This window comes from Ranitomeya imitator, chromosome 4 (assembly GCF_032444005.1).
Source record: "Ranitomeya imitator isolate aRanImi1 chromosome 4, aRanImi1.pri, whole genome shotgun sequence".
NCBI lineage: Eukaryota > Metazoa > Chordata > Amphibia > Anura > Dendrobatidae > Ranitomeya > Ranitomeya imitator.
Genome location: NC_091285.1, coordinates 666264612 through 666286606, shown reverse-complemented (window position 1 = coordinate 666286606; position 21995 = coordinate 666264612). Strand labels below are relative to the sequence as shown.

The following is a 21995-nucleotide window of genomic DNA, read 5'->3' as shown; positions in this document are numbered from 1 at the left end:
AGTGGTGGATGATCGCAGAATAATCTCCATGGTGAAGAGAAACCCCTTCACAACAGCCAACCAAGTGAACAACACTCTCCAGGAGGTCGGCGTATCAATATCCAAATCTACCATAAAGAGAAGACTGGATGAAAGTAAATACAGAGGGTCCACTGCACGGTGCAGCCACTCATAAGCATCAAGAAGAAAAAGGCTAGACTGGACTTTGCTAAAAAACATCCAAAAAAGCCGGCACAGTTCTGGAAGAACATTCTTTGGACAGATGAAACCAAGATCAACCTCTACCAGAATGATGGAAAGAGAAAAGTATGGTGAAGGCGTGGTACAGCTCATGATCCAAAGCATACCGCATCCAGAGGCGTAGCTAGAGCTTTTGCCGCCCGGGGCTGATCCCGAGTTTGGCGCCCCCCCCCCCATCCCCCCCCCCCCAGCTCAATACACACAAAGGTTACCAATAATGGTTTTCCTGTTTTGTAGAACTTAAACTGGGCCTAATGGTGTCACCCCCACATGCCACACCTGTGACTTAATACCACCACACCATGACCAGGCCACATAGTGACCGAATAATACTACATACAAGGGACAAATACCACCGCACCATTTCCAGACCACATATTACCACCACATAGTGACTGAATACTACAATACTGATCAGTAATAAAAAAAAAACCACAATACTATCACCATAAGTGCCAGTATTCACAGGAGATCTGTACTTAGTATGCAGTGTCTGTGTAGAGGTAATACAGAGATCACTGGTGACATTATACACAGGACCTCTATATAGTATACAGTGTATAGTGTCAGTGTATAGGTAACACTGACTCACCAGTGACGTCTCTAGGTGAAGTCCTTCATCTTTCATCCAGCACAGACCGCCATCATTCCTTCCAGCCAGGACTCGTTTCTGCAGGAAATAACACAGTTATCTCGAGCTCCGCTTGCAGAACACATTACTTAATTTTTCACAACTTCTACATTACACCACATGAAGAAAAAAAGGTGATATAGTGTCACTCTGCACAGTAACAGGACCGCCCCCCCATTTAAAACAGTATACTCAAAAAATAAAATAAATACATCACTGCAGTAATAATATCCCTTAATTATCCCCTATGGTAATAATATTCCCCACCCTGGCCCCGTTTATCTCATTCCTGGCTCCAGCCATATGTTGTCGTATCCTGCCCTCATGAGTATCCATTCTACCCCATATGATCTCCCCATCCTGCCCCACCAGCCTCCATCGTATCCGTCCTGCCCCATGATCCAATCCTGCCCCGTGTCTCCAATCATGCCCCGTATCTACATTCTGCCCATGCCTCAAGTCCTGCCCCCAGTGTGTCCAGCATATTACCCCCATGTTGTCCAGCAATCTGCCCCAGTGTGTCCAGCATATTACCCCATGTTGTCCAGCAATCTGCCCCAGTGTGTCCAGCATATTACCCCCAGTGTGTCCAGCAATCTGCCCCAGTATGTCCAGCATATTACCCCCAGTGTGTCCAGCAATCTGCCCTCAGTGTGTCCAGCAATCTGCCCCAGTGTCCAGCAGTCTGCCCCAGTGTGTCCAGCATATTACCCCCAGTGTCCAGCATTGCCCCAGTGTGTCCAGTATATTACCCCCAGTGTGTCCAGCAATCTGCCCCAGTGTCCAGCATTGCCCCAGTGTGTCCAGAAGTCTGCCCCAGGGTCTCCAGCATTGCCTCAATGTGTCCAGAAATCTGCCCCAGGGTCTCCAGTATTGCCCCAGTGTGTCCAGCAATCTGCCCTAGGGTCTCCAGTATTGCCCCAGTGTGTCCAGCAATCTGCCCCATGGTCTCCTGTATTGCCCCAGTGTGTCCAGCATTCTGCCCCATGGTCTCCAGTATTGCCCCGGTGTGTCCAGCAATCTGCCCCATGGTCTCCAGTATTGCCCCAGTATGTCCAGAAATCTGCCCCAGGGTCTCCAGTATTGCCCCAGTGTGTCCAGCAATCTGCCCCAGGGTCTCCAGTATTGCCCCAGTGTGACCAGCAATCTGCCCCATAGTCTCCTGTATTGCCCCAGTGTGTCCAGCAATCTGCCCCAGGGTCTCCAGTATTGCCCCAGTGTGTCCAGCAATCTGCCCCATGGTCTCCAGTATTGCCCCAGTGTGTCCAGCAATCTGCCCCATGGTCTCCTGTATTGCCCCAGTGTGTCCAGCAATCTGCCCCATAGTCTCCTGTATTGCCCCAGTGTGTCCAGCAATCTGCCCCATGGTCTCCTGTATTGCCCCAGTGTGTCCAGCATTCTGCCCCATGGTCTCCAGTACTGCCCCAGTGTGTCCAGCAATCTGCCCCATGGTCTCCAGTATTGCCCCAGTGTGTCCAGCATTGCCCCAGCCCCAGACATAAAGAAAAAAAAAAAAAAGTAAAATCCTCACCTCTCCCGTTCCCAGCGCAGGTCCGGTGCAGTCAGCGTCTCTCCGGCTCTGCGACGCTCAGGACAGAGAGGCAGAGCGGCGCGCACAGTAGTGACGTCATCGCGCCCTCTGCTCTGAGACGTCGCAGAGTCAGAGGACGCTGCAGCTGCCGGCGCCGCAGGAACCAGGAGAGGTGAGTATAGAGCGGGGGGCGGGGGCGGGGGCGGGACCCGGGGGTGGGGGGAGCTGGCCCTGGTCGTGGCGGCGGACGGCGCCGCCCGAAGATTTAAAGGGGCGTCTTTTTTTTTTTTTTTTTTTTTTATCTTCTCCTGCAGCGCCGGCCGCCCCCAGCATTGTGCCGCCCGGGGCGGACCGCCCCCCCCCCACACCCCCCTTCCTACGCCACTGACCGCATCATGTGTAAAACACGGCGGAGGCAGTGTGATGGCTTGGGCATGCATGGCTGCCAGTGGCACTGGGTCACTAGTGTTTATTGATGATGTGACACAGGACAGAAGCAGCCGAATGAATTCTGAGGTATTCAGAGCCGCCATACTGTGTGCTCAGATCCAGCCAAATGCAGCCAAACTGATTGGTCGTCATTTCATACTACAGATGGACAATGACCCAAAACACAAAGCCAAAGCAACCCAGGAGTTTATTAAAGCAAAGAAGTGGAATATTCTAGAATGGCCAAGTCAGTCACCTGATCTCAACCCAATTGAGCATGCATTTCACTTGTAAAAGACTAAACTTCAGACAGAAAGGCCCAGAAACAAACAGCAACTGAAAACCACCGCAGTGAAGGCCTGGCAGAGCATCAAAAAGGAGGAAACACAGCGTCGGGTGATGTCCATAAGTTCAAGACTTCAGGCAGTCATTGTCAACAAAGGGTTTTCAACCAAGTACTAAAAATGAACATTTTATTTAAAATTATTGAATCTGTCCAATTACTTTTGATCCCTTTAAAAACAGGGTGGCACATGTTAAGGAGCTGAAACTCCTAAACCCTTCATCCAATTTTAATGTGGATACCCTCAAATGAAAGCTGAAAGTCTAAACTTCAACTGCATCTGAAATGTTTTGTTTAAAATTCATTGTGGTAATGTCTAAAACCAAAATTAGAAAAATTTTGTCTCTGTCCAAATATATATGGACCTAACTGTATATGGAGTAATAGGAGGAGATATATGAGGATATATGGAGTAATAGGAGGAGATATATGAGGATATATGGAGTAATAGGAGGAAATATAGGGGATATATGGAGTAATAGGAGGAGATATAGGAGGATATATGGAGTAATAGGAGGAGATATAGGAGGATATATGGGGTAATAGGAGGAGATATAGGGGATATATGGAGTAATAGGAGGAGATATAGGGAGGATATATGGAGTAATAGGAGGAGATATAGGGGGGATATATGGGGTAATAGGAGGAGATATAGGGGGGATATATGGAGTAATAGGAGGAGATATAGGGAGGATATATGGGGTAATAGGAGGAGATATAGGAGGATATATGGAGTAATAGGAGGATATATAGGGGGGATATATGGAGTAATAGGAGGAGATATAGGGAGGATATATGGAGTAATAGGAGGAGATATAGGGGGATATATGGGGTAATAGGAGGAGATATAGGGGGATATATGGAGTAATAGGAGGAGATATAGGGGGATATATGGGGTAATAGGAGGAGATATAGGAGGATATATGGGGTAATAGGAGGAGATATAGGAGGATATATGGAGTAATAGGAGGAGATATAGGAGGATATATGGAGTAATAGGGGGAGATATAGGAGGATATATGGAGTAATAGGAGGAGATATAGGGGGATATATGGGGTAATAGGGGGAGATATAGGGAGGATATATGGGGTAATAGGGGGAGATATGGGGGGGATATATGGAGTAATAGGAGAAGATATAGGGAGGATATATGGAGTAATAGGGGGAGATGTAGGGGGATATATGGAGTAATAGGAGGAGATATAGGGGGATATATGGAGTAATAGGAGGAGATATAGGAGGATATATGGGGTAATAGGGGGAGATATAGGAGGATATATGGAGTAATAGGAGGAGATATAGGAGGATATATGGGGTAATAGGAGGAGATATAGGAGGATATATGGAGTAATAAGAGGAGATATAGGGAGGATATATGGAGTAATAGGAGGAGATATAGGAGGATATATGGGGTAATAGGGGGAGATATAGGAGGATATATGGAGTAATAGGAGGAGATATAGGGGGATATATGGAGTAATAGGAGGAGATATAGGAGGATATATGGGGTAATAGGAGGAGATATAGGAGGATATATGGGGTAATAGGAGGAGATATAGGGAGATATATGGAGTAATAGGAGGAGATATAGGGGGATATATGGAGTAATAGGGGGAGATATAGGGAGGATATATGGAGTAATAGGAGGAGATATAGGAGGATATATGAGTAATAGGGGGAGATATAGGAGGATATATGGAGTAATAGGGGGAGATATAGGGAGGATATATGAGTAATAGGGGGAGATATAGGAGGATATATGGAGTCATAGGAGGAGATATAGGAGGATATATGAGTAATAGGGGGAGATATAGGAGGATATATGGAGTAATAGGGGGAGATATAGGGGGATATATGGAGTAATAGGAGGAGATATAGGAGGATATATGGGGTAATAGGAGGAGATATAGGAGGATATATGGGGTAATAGGAGGAGATATAGGGAGGATATATGGAGTAATAGGAGGAGATATAGGAGGATATATGGGGTAATAGGAGGAGATATAGGAGGATATATGGGGTAATAGGAGGAGATATAGGGAGGATATATGGAGTAATAGGAGGAGATATAGGAAGGATATATGGGGTAATAGGAGGAGATATAGGAGGATATATGGGGTAATAGGAGGAGATATAGGGAGGATATATGGAGTAATAGGAGGAGATATAGGAAGGATATATGGGGTAATAGGAGGAGATATAGGGAGGATATATGGAGTAATAGGAGGAGATATAGGAGGATATATGGGGTAATAGGAGGAGATATAGGAGGATATATGGAGTAATAGGGGGAGATATAGGGGGATATATGGAGTAATAGGGGGAGATATTGGGGGATATATGGAGTAATAGGAGGAGATATAGGAGGATATATGGAGTAATAGGAGGAGATATAGGGAGGATATATGGGGTAATAGGAGGAGATATAGGAGGATATATGGAGTAATAGGAGGAGATATAGGAGGATATATGGAGTAATAGGAGGAGATATAGGGAGGATATATGGAGTAATAGGAGGAGATATAGGAGGATATATGGAGTAATAGGGGGAGATGTAGGGGGATATATGGGGTAATAGGAGGAGATATAGGAGGATATATGGGGTAATAGGGGGAGATATAGGGAGGATATATGGAGTAATAGGAGGAGATATAGGAGGATATATGGAGTAATAGGGGGAGATGTAGGGGGATATATGGGGTAATAGGAGGAGATATAGGAGGATATATGGGGTAATAGGGGGAGATATAGGAGGACATATGGAGTAATAGGAGAAGATATAGGGGGATATATGGGGTAATAGGAGGAGATATAGGAGGATATATGGGGTAATAGGGGGAGATATAGGAGGACATATGGAGTATAGGAGGAGATATAGGGGGACATATGGAGTAATAGGAGGAGATATAGGGAGGATATATGGAGTAATAGGAGGAGATATAGGGAGGATATATGGAGTAATAGGGGGAGATATAGGAGGATATATGGAGTAATAGGAGGAGATATAGGAGGACATATGGAGTAATAGGAGGAGATATAGGGGGATATATGGAGTAATAGGAGGAGATATAGGAGGATACAGTTAGGTCCATATATATTTGGACAGAGACAACATTTTTTTAATTTTGGTTATAGACATCACCACAATGAATTTTAAACAAAACAATTCAGATGCAGTTGAAGTTCAGACTTTCAGCTTTCATTTGAGGGTATCCACATTAAAATTGGATGAAGAGTTTAGGAGTTTCAGCTCCTTAACATGTGCCACCCTGTTTTTAAATGGACCAAAAGTAATTGGACAATTGACTCCAAGGCTATTTTATGGACAGGTGTTGGCAATCCCTTCGTTATGTCATTCTCAATTAAGCAGATAAAAGGCCTGGAGTTGATTTGAGGTGTGGTGCTTGCATTTGGAAGGTTTTGCTGTGAAGTAAACATGCGGTCAAAGGAGCTCTCCATGCAGGTGAAACAAGCCATCCTAAAGCTGCGAAAACAGAAAAAACCCAACCGAGAAATTGCTACAATATTAGGAGAGGCTAAATCTACAATTTGGTACATCCTGAGAAAGAAAGAAAGCACTGGTGAACTACTCAATGCAAACAGACCTGGGCGCCCACGGAAGACAACAGTGGTGGATGATCGCAGAATAATCACCATGGTGAAGAGAAACCCCTTCACAACAGCCGACCAAGTGACCAACACTCTCCAGGAGGTCGGCGTATCAATATCCAAATCTACCATAAAGAGAAGACTGGATGAAAGTAAATACAGAGGGTTCACTGCACGGTGCAGCCACTCATAAGCATCAAGAAGAAAAAGGCTAGACTGGACTTTACAAAAAAACATCTAAAAAAGCCAGCACAGTTCTGGAAGAACATTCTTTGAACAGATGAAACCAAGATCAACCTCTACCAGAATGATGGAAAGAGAAAAGTATGGCGAAGGCGTGGTACAGCTCATGATCCAAAGCATACCACCTCATCTGTAAAACACGGCGGAGGCAGTGTGATGGCTTGGGCATGCATGGCTGCCAGTGGCACTGGGTCACTAGTGTTTATTGATGATGTGACACAGTACAGAAGCAGCTGAATGAATTCTGAGGTATTCAGAGCCATACTGTGTGCTCAGATCCAGCCAACTGCAGCCAAACGGATTGGTCGTTGTTTCATACTACAGATGGACAATGACCCAAAACATAAAGCCAAAGCAACCCAGGAGTTTATTAAAGCAAAGAAGTGGAATATTCTAGAATGGCCAAGTCAGTCACCTGATCTCAACCCAATTGAGCAGCATTTCACTTGTAAAAGACTAAACTTCAGACAGAAAGGCCCAGAAACAAACAGCAACTGAAAACCACCGCAGTGAAGGCCTGGCAGAGCATCAAAAAGGAGGAAATACAGCGTCTGGTGATGGCCATGAGTTCAAGACTTCAGGCAGTCATTGCCCACAAAGGGTTTTCAACCAAGTACTAAAAATGAACATTTTATTTAAAATTATTGAATCTGTCCAATTACTTTTGATCCCTTTAAAAACAGGGTGGCACATGTTAAGGAGCTGAAACTCCTAAACCCTTCATCCAATTTTAATGTGGATACCCTCAAATGAAAGCTGAAAGTCTGAACTTCAACTGCATCTGAATGGTTTTGTTTAAAATTCATTGTGGTAATGTCTAAAACCAAAATTAGAAAAATTTTGTCTCTGTCCAAATATATATGGACCTAACTGTATATGGAGTAATAGGAGGAGATATATGAGGATATATGGAGTAATAGGAGGAAATATAGGGGATATATGGAGTAATAGGAGGAGATATAGGAGGATATATGGAGTAATAGGAGGAGATATAGGAGGATATATGGAGTAATAGGGGGAGATATAGGGGGATATATGGAGTATTAGGAGGAGATATAGGGGGATATATGGAGTAATAGGAGGAGATATAGGAGGATATATGGAGTAATAGGAGGAGATATAGGGGGATATATGGGGTAATAGGGGGAGATATAGGAGGATATATGGAGTAATAGGAGGAGATATAGGAGGATATATGGAGTAATAGGAGGAGATATAGGGAGGATATGTGGAGTAATAGGAGGAGATATAGGAGGATATATGGAGTAATAGGAGGAGATATAGGGAGGATATATGGAGTAATAGGAGGAGATATAGGGGGGATATATGGGGTAATAGGGGGAGATATAGGGAGGATATATGGAGTAATAGGAGGAGGAGATATAGGGAGGATATATGGAGTAATAGGAGGAGATATAGGGGGATATATGGGGTAATAGGGGGAGATATAGGGAGGATATATGGAGTAATAGGAGGAGATATAGGGGGATATATGGGGTAATAGGGGGAGATATAGGGAGGATATATGGAGTAATAGGAGGAGATATAGGGAGGATATATGGAGTAATAGGAGGAGATATAGGGGGATATATGGGGTAATAGGGGGAGATATAGGGAGGATATATGGAGTAATAGGAGGAGATATAGGGGGATATATGGGGTAATAGGGGGAGATATAGGGAGGATATATGGAGTAATAGGAGGAGATATAGGGAGGATATATGGAGTAATAGGAGGAGATATAGGGGGATATATGGGGTAATAGGGGGAGATATAGGGAGGATATATGGAGTAATAGGAGGAGATATAGGGGGATATATGGGGTAATAGGGGGAGATATAGGGAGGATATATGGAGTAATAGGAGGAGATATAGGGGGATATATGGGGTAATAGGAGGAGATATAGGGAGGATATATGGAGTAATAGGAGGAGATATAGGAGGATATATGGAGTAATAGGAGGAGATATAGGGGGATATATGGAGTAATAGGAGGGGATATAGGAGGATATATGGAGTAATAGGAGGAGATATAGGGAGGATATATGGAGTAATAGGAGGAGATATAGGGGGATATATGGAGTAATAGGAGGAGATATAGGGGGATATATGGAGTAATAGGAGGAGATATAGGAGGCTATATGGGGTAATAGGAGGAGATATAGGAGGATATATGGAGTAATAGGAGGAGATATAGGAGGATATATGGAGTAATAGGAGGAGATATAGGAGGATATATGGAGTAATAGGAGGAGATATAGGAGGATATATGGAGTAATAGGAGGAGATATAGGAGGATATATGGAGTAATAGGAGGAGATATAGGAGGATATATGGAGTAATAGGAGGAGATATAGGGGGATATATGGAGTAATAGGAGGAGATATAGGGGGATATATGGAGTAATAGGGGGAGATATAGGAGGATATATGGAGTAATAGGAGGAGATATAGGGAGGATATATGGAGTAATAGGAGGAGATATAGGAGGATATATGGAGTAATAGGAGGAGATATAGGAGGATATATGGAGTAATAGGAGGAGATATAGGGAGGATATATGGAGTAATAGGAGGAGATATAGGAGGATATATGGAGTAATAGGAGGAGATATAGGAGGATATATGGAGTAATAGGAGGAGATATAGGGGGATATATGGAGTAATAGGAGGAGATATAGGGGGATATATGGAGTAATAGGAGGAGATATAGGAGGATATATGGAGTAATAGGAGGAGATATAGGGAGGATATATGGAGTAATAGGAGGAGATATAGGAGGATATATGGAGTAATAGGAGGAGATATAGGAGGATATATGGAGTAATAGGAGGAGATATAGGGAGGATATATGGAGTAATAGGAGGAGATATAAGAGGATATATGGAGTAATAGGAGGAGATATAGGGAGATATATGGAGTAATAGGAGGAGATATAGGAGGATATATGGAGTAATAGGAGGAGATATAGGAGGATATATGGAGTAATAGGAGGAGATATAGGGAGGATATATGGAGTAATAGGAGGAGATATAAGAGGATATATGGAGTAATAGGAGGAGATATAGGAGGATATATGGAGTAGTAGGAGGAGATATAGGGGGATATATGGGGTAATAGGGGGAGATATAGCAGTAGTTTTTTACTTACCAGCATTAGCATACACCTGCTTTCTTTCACAGCTCCGCAGCAGCCCAGGAACCCCATGAGTATCAGGAATCCTCCCACGGCCATACACAGATAACCGACATTTACCACCTGCATTAGTTGAGGTGCGGCTGAGCCCAGGATCCTGAGGAAGGACCCTCCGTCCACCTTCACCCAGATTCCTATACCCAGCACAGCGGTGCCCCCCAGCTGTAGGCAGATAAAATACATTTATACAATATTTTGTGATTTCTTGGAGCTAATACCCCACAGATGTCTGGATCAGGTTGTTTGAATGTGCAGAAGAGTCGTCAGCCATATTGGGGGAACCATGTAAAATATGATACTTACGAAGATGATGCCGTTGAATACAAACATCATAGTTTTTAGGAACGAAAAGCAGCTCATTTTGGGTTCTAAATGAAAAAAACAACAACACACAAAACAGTTGATTACAGATGGATCTATTGTGTAATTATTGCTCCTCATATCTCAGCTTCCTGGATTCTTGTGAGTGTGACATGGACCTGAATGGTTTTGGGGTTAACCAGAAGTCATTTCCAATCTGCTTTTTCTTTAGAAACAGCGCCACTCATGTCCATGGCCAGTGTGTGGTACTGCAGCTCAGCCCTCTTCACTTGAAGTGCAATACCAGGCACTGCCTGTAGACATGGGTGGCGCCCTTTTTCCGTGAGGTCATGGTGTCCCTGTCATGGCGCCTGGCTTACACTACACACAATAGCTCGGTATACTCCCTCCTCTGCAGGGAGCAGCTTATTGCTTCCAAGGAAACTATCATTGTATAAACACGAAGCCAAAAAACACAAAACGCGGCCAAAAGTGAAAACCTTCTCCGGGCCAGAGAATATGAAGGTCACTGAGCTGAAGTGGTATATATGGCACGCTGATATATACCCCTGCTCCACGGTGTGCCCCATTATAGAGGGAGAAGGCGGCATAGTGTCAGCGAGAAGGGACTGTGGGTGTTACGGGAGGCGCTGTTGGGTGCACTGGGGGCATTTTGCGTTTTACAGGGGTTCTGTGGCGCAAAATGAGGTACTGTGGTAGGTGATACTGGAGGCACTGTTGTGTGTACTGGGGCCATTGTGGCTGTTACTTGAGTACTCTGTCTCTTAATGAGGTACTGTTGTATATACTGGAGCCGTTGTGGGTGTTACTGGGGTACTATGGCTCTTAATGAGGTACTGTTGTATATACTGGAGCCGTTGTGGGTGTTACTGGGGTACTATGGCTCTTAATGAGGTACTGTTGTATATACTGGAGCCGTTGTGGGTGTTACTGGGGTACTATGGCTCTTAATGAGGTACTGTTGTATATACTGGAGCCGTTGTGGGTGTTACTGGGGTACTATGTCTCTTAATGAGGTACTGTTGTATATACTGGAGCCGTTGTGGGTGTTACTGGGGTACTATGTCTCTTAATGAGGTACTGTTGTATATACTGGAGCCGTTGTGGGTGTTACTGGGGTACTATGGCTCTTAATGAGGTACTGTTGTATTTACTGGAGCCGTTGTGGGTGTTACTGGGGTACTGTGGCTCTTAATGAGGTACTGTTGTATATACTGGAGCCCTTGTGGGTGTTACTGGGGTACTATGGCTCTTAGTGAGGTGCTGTCATTGTTATTGGAGGCACTGTTGTGTGCACTGGAGCCATTGTAGGTGTTACTGGGGTACTATGTCTCTTAATGAGGTACTGTTGTATATACTGGAGCCCTTGTGGGTGTTACTGGGGTACTATGGCTCTTAGTGAGGTGCTGTCATTGTTATTGGAGGCACTGTTGTGTGCACTGGAGCCATTGTGGGTGTTACTGGGGTACTATGTCTCTTAATGAGGTACTGTTGTATATACTGGAGCCGTTGTGGGTGTTACTGGGGTACTATGTCTCTTAATGAGGTACTGTTGTATATACTGGAGCCGTTGTGGGTGTTACTGGGGTACTATGGCTCTTAATGAGGTACTGTTGTATATACTGGAGCCGTTGTGGGTGTTACTGGGGTACTATGGCTCTTAATGAGGTACTGTTGTATATACTGGAGCCGTTGTGGGTGTTACTGGGGTACTATGGCTCTTAATGAGGTACTGTTGTATATACTGGAGCCGTTGTGGGTGTTACTGGGGTACTATGGCTCTTAGTGAGGTGCCGTCATCGTTACTGGAGGCACTGTTGTGTGTACTGGGGCCATTGTGATTGTTACTCGAGTAATGTGACTCTTAATGAGGTACTGTGGCTTTTACTGGAGGAAATGTTGCATGTACAGTGGCCGTGGTACTGTGAGTTGTGGGTGGTACCGAAGTACTATGGTTATTATTCCAGGCATTGTTGCGTGTACTGGCGGTAATTTAGGCGTTACTGGGGTACTGTGGCTATTAATGAGATATTGTGGCTGTTACTAGAGGCACTGTTGTATATACTGGGGTCGTTGTGGGTGTTACTGGGGCACTGTAGCTGTTACCGTGGTTTTCTAGCTCTTTATGAGGTACTATCATTGTAACTAGAGGCACTGTTGCTTGTACTAGGGCACTGTAGCCGTTACCAGAGTACTTCATTAAGAGCTAAACGACCATCATTGATGCTATAAGCACTTAATGAGTACTTAATGAGGTACTGTGATTGTTACTGGAGGCACTGTTAAATACACTGGGGCTATTGTGGGCGTTACTGGGATACTGTTCTAGTTACCTTAGTACCTCATCAAGAGCTAAACTACAATCATTGATACTGGAGGCACTGTGGGTATTACTGGGGTACTGTAGCTCTTAATGAGGTACTATCATTGTTACAAGAGGCACGGCTTGTAATGGGGCCACTGTGGCTGTTACTTGGGTACTATGGCTCTTAATGAGGTACTGTCATTGTTACCGGAGGCACTGTTGCTTGTACTGGGGCCATTGTGGGTATTACTGGGGTACTGTGGCTATTACTTTGGTACTCTAGCTCTTAATGACGTACTGTCCTTGTTACTGGAGACACTGTTGTATACACTGAGGACATTTTGGGTGTTACTGGGGTACTGTGGCTGTTACTTGGTACTGTGGCTCTTAATGAGGTACTGTTGTTGTTACTGGAGACACTGTTGTATATATACACTGAGGACATTTTGGGTGTTCCTAGGGTACTGTGGCTGTTACTTGGTACCGTGGCTCTTAATGAGGCACTATAATTGTTACTGGCGGCACGGCTTGTAATGGGGCCATTGTGGGTGTTCCTAGGGTACTGTGGCTGTTACCTGGGTATTGTGGCTCTTAATGAGGCACTATAATTGTTACTGGAGGCACGGCTTGTAATGGGGCCATTGTAGGTGTTACTGGAGATACTGCGGCTGTTGCTGGAGGTGCTGTTGTGTCTACTGGGTACATAGCTCAGGTGTAACTAGAAGCTTATTGTCTGGGGATAGAAGTTAATGTGGTGGCCATTGGGGCACCACGGCTCGTTCCTAGTCACCGTGGCTCGTTATGTGGGCACCGTAGCTCCGCCATTCCCAGGCGCTGTGACTGCGTGCACCATGTTAGGCTGAATCTGACCAAAGTCAAGTAAAACTTGTTAACTTGCAGTTTATGATTGACAGGTGCCACTAAATCATTGATAGCCTAGATTCTGAATGTGTAACCCATAGAGGAGCCTGGTGAATGTGTGACCTCAGCGATGCCTGGGCCACCGCGCCGTGCCACCTGCCGCAGTCTGCGTACTCGTCACAAGGTGTTGGAAAGGGCACATTGAAAAGGTTTCTGCTTTGTTTGCTTAAAAGATGAAGGATATGAAAATTTTTGCACTTGACACTTTTCTAAAAGGCAAATTACGACATAGATATGCAAAATGGCGAGTGATCGAGCCCAAAATGCGGCTTTTATTGCAGATACAGAGGGCTCTGTGTTCGGAGTCCTGGCAGAAGAGAGCGCTGTATTTATATGCTGAGCGGATGTGTGATATTACAACGCGCTTCTGGATTTTCCAGTTTTTGTGTAAATACTTATTGGAATATACCGGGATTTTGTCATCTTCATTATACGAATACAATTAGTATATTAATGTATACTCTTCTCCCTAACCTCCCCCACTCGTTTTACTCCATGTGTACACTACGTTCTCCTCTCTGTATCCATGTCCACTCATTTCACTATATACACACTATATATCTATTATATAATGTACATTCTTTTCTGTAACCTCCCCATTCATTTCACTCTATATGTGTGTACTCATCTCTCTAACCTCTCCCACACATTTCACTATATATCCTTCTCTGTAACCTCTCCCACTCATTTCACTATATACCCTTCTCTCTAACCTCTCCCACTCATTTCACTATATACTCTTCTCTCTAACCTCTCCCACACATTTCACTATATACCCTTCTCTCTAACCTCTCCCACACATTTCACTGTATACCCTTCTCTCTAACCTCTCCCACACATTTCACTACTCTTCTCTCTAACCTCTCCCACTCATTTCACTATATACTCTTCTCTCTAACCTCTCCCACTCATTTCACTACTCTTCTCTCTAACCTCTCCCACTCATTTCACTATATACTCTTCTCTCTAACCTCCCCCACTCATTTCACTACTCTTCTCTCTAACCTCTCCCACTCATTTCACTATATACTCTTCTCTCTAACCTCTCCCACTCATTTCACTACTCTTCTCTCTAACCTCTCCCACTCATTTCACTATATACTCTTCTCTCTAACCTCTCCCACTCATTTCACTACTCTTCTCTCTAACCTCTCCCACACATTTCACTATATACCCTTCTCTCTAACCTCTCCCACACATTTCACTGTATACCCTTCTCTCTAACCTCTCCCACACATTTCACTACTCTTCTCTCTAACCTCTCCCACTCATTTCACTATATACTCTTCTCTCTAACCTCTCCCACTCATTTCACTACTCTTCTCTCTAACCTCTCCCACTCATTTCACTATATACTCTTCTCTCTAACCTCTCCCACTCATTTCACTACTCTTCTCTCTAACCTCTCCCACTCATTTCACTATATACTCTTCTCTCTAACCTCTCCCACTCATTTCACTACTCTTCTCTCTAACCTCTCCCACTCATTTCACTATATACTCTTCTCTCTAACCTCTCCCACTCATTCCACTACTCTTCTCTCTAACCTCTCCCACTCATTTCACTATATACTCTTCTCTCTAACCTCTCCCACTCATTTCACTACTCTTCTCTCTAACCTCTCCCACTCATTTCACTATATACTCTTCTCTCTAACCTCTCCCACACATTTCACTCTATACCCTTCTCTCTAACCTCTCCCACACATTTCACTGTATACCCTTCTCTCTAACCTCTCCCACTCATTTCACTACTCTTCTCTCCAACCTCTCCCACACATTTTACTATATAACATATATTATGTTCTCCTCTCCAACTATGTCCACTCATTTCACTATATACTTTTCTCTCTAACCTCTCCCACACATTTCACTATATACCCTTCTCTCTAACCTCTCCCAAACAGGTCACTGTATACCCTTCTCTCTAACCTCTCCCACTCATTTCATTATAAACTCTTCGCTCTAACCTCTCCCACTCATTTCACTATATGCCCTTCTCTCTAACCTCTCCCACTCATTTCACTATATACTCTTCTCTCTAACCTCTCCCATTCATTTCACTATATACTCTTCTCTCTAACCTCTCCCACACATCTATATATATATAATTGTCTAAGGGTTTTTCCGTCTGTCTGTCTGTCTGTCTTTCTGTCTGTCCTGGAAATCCCGGCCTGGCGGCCTCGACCAATCAGCAACGGGCACAGCGACGATGATGTCATAAAGGACGTAGACATTTCACGTTTCTGATTCAGCGACGGGCACAGTATCGACGTAGATGTCATAATGGTTGCCTCGACCAATCAGCGACGGGCACAGTGTGCCGCGAATTCTGGAATCATCATTGTCCATATACTACGGGGACATGCATATTCTAGAATACCCGATGCGTTAGAATCGGGCCACAATCTAGTTTCACTATATACTCGTCTTAACGACTCAATCATTTAATTCCACCTATATACTATGTTCTCCTCTCTGTAGCCATGTCCACTAATTTCACTATACACACACTATTTCTAACCCCCCTATTCATTTCACTATACACACTGTATATTCTTGTCTTTAACCTCTTCTCTAACCTCTCCCACTCATTTCACTACACACACTATATACTCTCGCCAACCTCCCCCACACGTTAACAGATACAGTTACGGATTATCTCGTTTAATAAAATCGTTACATAAAAATGCAACAACAAAATAAAATACAGTATATAAAATGCATAACTTACTTTTAAAATGTTATATTATAGAATAAAACCAGAAAGTCAAAAGGGGGAAACTATAATTACATCGGTATTTTCTTAAAATACAAGATATACACTTGGGAGATAAGGGGATCAATACTGGACTGATGGAGGGGGACTTAGATTAGAGGGCGCAAAATACTCAAAATACTCCCCTCCACCCATCTGTAATCATTACATGCCATATGTGTCATACATCTCTCTCCCCATTCCTACTCATTTTATTCCATATAACCATCCCACTCATTTCCCGCCATACTCCCCTCAGAAACGTTCTCCTCTCACTTAACTCCATATATTCTGTATTTTTCCTCTTTTTAACCATCCAAACTCATTTCCCTCCATCTGAAAATCCCCTCTAATGGCACCGACATGGGTGCAATGGAGGGGTCCATAAAAAGAGGGCAGATCTATCCCTATTTTTCTATGTGCTTCATATCTCTAGGGAGCAACAGAGGGTAATGCCACCCTTGGAGGAGGGCAGAGGACGCAACCTGCCACGCTAGTGGGGTGGCATTATTTATAATATTACTTTGTATGGCAGCAGGCAGAGGAAACCCGCACTGGTTATCAGGACCGGTGTGAATGGGCACTTACCTGGTGGGATCTCTGTTTTCGGTGCCCTGCTCGCTGCCTGCTGCTGTCAGGTGACGGTGACTTGCTCTGATTCCTCTCGGAGGCTGCACACCTGAGCTGCTCACCTGGGAGGGACACGGCGGGCGCTGCCTGTGATCCTGGCACGCTCTGCCTACAGGAGGAGAGTAACCCATTATATTCTGGGGGCCACGTGTGGGGGGCTGCTACATGCGTTTTTCTAACATGATTTCTATTTCAAGGGGGTTGTCCAACATATGAAAAATAAAATGGAAGGCATGGGTGTGCTGAAAAAAAAAAAAAAAAGTGGCGTACTCGCCACCCCCGCGGATCCAGACCATGCCGCTCTGCATGGCTTGCCCTAGCTCTGTCTGCTCCGTTTATAAGTCAAAGGACTGCCGACTCCTGTGATTGGCTGAAGGGATCAGGTGACTAGAAGAGCGCGGCATCGGATGGTTCTCTTGCTGCCCATTATCACTCTATAAGGGGGCACTCGGTCCATTATCGCTGTATAAGGGGGCACTCGGGCCATTATCGCTGTATAAGGGGGCACTCGGGCCATTATCGCTGTATAAGGGGGCACTCGGGCCATTATCGCAGTATAAGGGGGCACTCGGGCCATTATCACTGTATAAAGGGGCACTCGGACCATTATCGCTGTATAAAGGGGCACTCGGACCATTATCGCTGTATAAAGGGGCACTCGGGCCATTATCGCTGTATAAAGGGGCACTCGGACCATTATCGCTGTATAAAGGGGCACTCGGGCCATTATCTCTGTATAAGGGGGCACTCGGGCCATTATCGCTCTATAAGGGGGCACTCGGACCATTATCGCTGTATAAAGGGGCACTCGGACCATTATCGCTGTATAAAGGGGCACTCGGGCCATTATCTCTGTATAAGGGGGCACTCGGTCCATTATCGCTGTATAAGGGGGCACTCGGGCCATTATCGCTGTATAAGGGGGCACTCGGGCCATTATCGCTGTATAAGGGGGCACTCGGGCCATTATCGCTGTATAAGGGGGCACTCGGGCCATTATCGCTGTATAAGGGGGCACTCGGGCCATTATCGCTGTATAAGGGGGCACTCGGGCCATTATCGCAGTATAAGGGGGCACTCGGGCCATTATCTCTGTATAAGGGGGCACTCGGGCCATTATCTCTGTATAAGGGGGCACTCGGGCCATTATCTCTGTATAAGGGGGCACTCGGGCCATTATCTCTGTATAAGGGGGCACTCGGGCCATTATCGCTGTATAAGGGGGCACTCGGGCCATTATCGCTGTATAAAGGGGCACTCGGGCCATTATCGCTGTATAAAGGGGCACTCGGGCCATTATCGCAGTATAAGGGGGCACTCGGGCCATTATCTCTGTATAAGGGGGCACTCGGGCCATTATCTCTGTATAAGGGGGCACTCGGGCCATTATCTCTGTATAAGGGGGCACTCGGGCCATTATCTCTGTATAAGGGGGCACTCGAGCCATTATCACTCTATAAGGGGGCACTCGAGCCATTATCACTCTATAAGGGGGCACTCGGGCCATTATCACTCTATAAGTGGGCACTCGGGCCATTATCACTCTATAAGTGGGCACTCGGGCCATTATCACTCTATAAGTGGGCACTCGGGTCATTATCGCTGTATAAGGGGGCACTCGGACTATTATCGCTGTATAAGGGGGCACTCGGGCCATTATCGCTGTATAAGGGGGCACTCGGACCATTATCGCTGTATAAGGGGGCACTCGGACCATTATCGCTGTATAAAGGGGCACTCGGGCCATTATCACTCTATAAGGGGGCACTCGGTCCATTATCGCTGTATAAGGGGGCACTCGGGCCATTATCGCTGTATAAGGGGGCACTCGGGCCATTATCGCTGTATAAGGGGGCACTCGGGCCATTATCGCTGTATAAGGGGGCACTCGGGCCATTATCGCTGTATAAGGGGGCACTCGGGCCATTATCGCAGTATAAGGGGGCACTCGGGCCATTATCGCTGTATAAAGGGGCACTCGGGCCATTATCGCTGTATAAAGGGGCACTCGGTCCATTATCGCTGTATAAGGGGGCACTCGGGCCATTATCGCTGTATAAGGGGGCACTCGGGCCATTATCGCAGTATAAGGGGGCACTCGGGCCATTATCGCTGTATAAAGGGGCACTCGGGCCATTATCGCTGTATAAAGGGGCACTCGGGCCATTATCGCAGTATAAGGGGGCACTCGGGCCATTATCTCTGTATAAGGGGGCACTCGGGCCATTATCTCTGTATAAGGGGGCACTCGGGCCATTATCTCTGTATAAGGGGGCACTCGGGCCATTATCTCTGTATAAGGGGGCACTCGAGCCATTATCACTCTATAAGGGGGCACTCGAGCCATTATCACTCTATAAGGGGGCACTCGGGCCATTATCACTCTATAAGTGGGCACTCGGGCCATTATCACTCTATAAGTGGGCACTCGGGCCATTATCACTCTATAAGTGGGCACTCGGGTCATTATCGCTGTATAAGGGGGCACTCGGACTATTATCGCTGTATAAGGGGGCACTCGGGCCATTATCGCTGTATAAGGGGGCACTCGGACCATTATCGCTGTATAAGGGGGCACTCGGACCATTATCGCTGTATAAGGGGGCACTCGGACCATTATCGCTGTATAAGGGGGCACTCGGACCATTATCGCTGTATAAGGGGGCACTCGGACCATTATCGCTGTATAAGGGGGAGATATAACTAAATAAATGAATGAATGAATGAATGAATGAATGAATGAAAACCCGGTGTCGGTTCCCCCCTATTTACTATAACCAGCCAGGCAAAACTCACAGCTGTCAGCTTTAGCTAGGCAGGTTGTCAAGAATAGAGGGGTCCCCCACATTTTAGGGACCTATCCATGTTTGAAGTGACTTTGGGGGTCCTGTATATTGGAAAAACCCCAAAAGCTATACTATTTTAAAAACCGCGCCCCCTGACCTACTGAAATCCTCTGTCAGGTAGTTTATTAACCCTTCAGGTGCTTTTCAGGAATTAATACAAAGTGACATGACCAGAAGGAATAAATGTATTTTTACCACCTAAATGTCAGTAACTCCTGAACAGGCCGCTGTAGCCGGCAGACTCTGAGGCCGATATTTGGCTGTGAATTGCCACGGGAAACATGAGGACCACACAATCATGATCTCAGGGTGCCGATGGGATAAAGAAGGAGAAGCCCCCACACTCTGTTACCCATTTATATGATGTATTCACTATTGACAGCAGCATCTAAGGGGTTAAGCAGATATGGACGGTGCCAACACTGATCGTGGCAAGTTGTCAGCTATAGTGTACAGCCGGCAGCTGCGGGATTGTCACCTGTATGGGAGGCTAGTCTCTTATATTGCAGGTCAGTAAAATGACGTATTGTGGGTCATAAAGGGGTTAATATGTTTTTTTTTTTACTCTGCTGCCGCCCAGTGGATTTATGGTGTATTACTCCAGATAGCATATTCGGTCTTCTGAGACACCTTGTGGTGATATTGGGTACTGTACCAATGAGGACACTTAGGCTGGTCACAAAAAAAAGCAGAAGCTCCAAATATTTTTGCTTTCAGAGTCACATTCACCCAAGAAATTCCCCTTTATAAAGTAATAGTGGCCCGAGTGCCCCCTTATAAAGTTATAATGGCCCGAGTGCCCCTTATACAGAGATAATGGCCCGAGTGCCCCCTTATACTGTGATAATGGCCCGAGTGCCCCTTATACAGCGACAATGGCCCGAGTGCCCCTTATACAGCGATAATGGCCCGAGTGCCCCTTATACAGCGACAATGGCCCGAGTGCCCCTTATACAGCGATAATGGTCCGAGTGCCCCTTATACAGTGATAATGGCTCGAGTGCCCCCTTATACTGTGATAATGGCCCGAGTGCCCCCATATACAGTGATAATGGCCCGAGTGCCCCCATATACAGTGATAATGGCCCGAGTGCCCCCATATACAGCGATAATGGATTGAGTGCCCCCTTATACAGCGATAATGGCCCGAGTGCCCCTTATACAGCGACAATGGCCCGAGTGCCCCTTATACAGTGATAATGGCTCGAGTGCCCCCTTATACTGTGATAATGGCCCGAGTGCCCCCATATACAGTGATAATGGCCCGAGTGCCCCCATATACAGTGATAATGGCCCGAGTGCCCCCATATACAGCGATAATGGATTGAGTGCCCCCTTATACAGTGATAATGGCCCGAGTGCCCCTTATACAGCGATAATGGCCCGAGTGCCCTATACAGTCATGGCCAAAAGTATTGACACCCCTGCAATTCTGTCAGATAATACTCAGTTTCTTCCTGAAGATGATTGCAATCACAAATTCTTTGGTATTATTATCTTCATTTAATTTGTCTTAAATGAAAAAGCACAAAAGAGAATGAAGCAAGAAGCAAAACATTGATCATTTCACACAAAACTCCAAAAATGAGCCAGACAAAAGTATTGGCACCCTCAGCCTAATACTTGGTTGCACAACCTTTAGCCAAAATAACTGCGACCAACCGCTTCCTGTAACCATCAATGAGTTTCTTACAATGCTCTGCTGGAATTTTAGACCATTCTTCTTTGGCAAACTGCTCCAGGTCCCTGATATTTGAAGGGTGCCTTCTCCAAACTGCCATTTCTAGATCTCTCCACAGGTGTTCTATGGGATTCAGGTCTGGACTCATTGCTGGCCACCTTAGAAGTCTCCAGTGCTTTCTCTCAAACCATTTGCTAGTGCTTTTTGAAGTGTGTTTTGGGTCATTGTCCTGCTGGAAGACCCATGACCTCTGAGGGAGCCCCAGCTTTCTCACACTGGGCCCTACATTATGCTGCAAAATTTGTTGGTAGTCTT

At 45.4% G+C, this 21995-nt stretch overlaps 1 protein-coding gene across 1 annotated transcript in view; it reads right to left on the bottom strand.

Moving 5' to 3' along the window:
- The window catches only part of TSPAN16 (tetraspanin 16), a 53054-nt gene extending 35792 nt beyond the window's left edge, over nt 1-17262 (bottom strand). The window contains exons 1-3 of the mRNA XM_069767160.1: nt 17112-17262; nt 10523-10587; nt 10175-10381 (exon numbers count right to left, since the gene is read on the bottom strand). Of these exons, the coding sequence (XP_069623261.1) occupies nt 10175-10381; nt 10523-10579 (264 nt within the window). The 5' untranslated portion in view covers nt 10580-10587; nt 17112-17262. The remainder of the gene's footprint in view (nt 1-10174; nt 10382-10522; nt 10588-17111) is intronic.
- Nucleotides 17263-21995: the final 4733 nt, after the last annotated feature.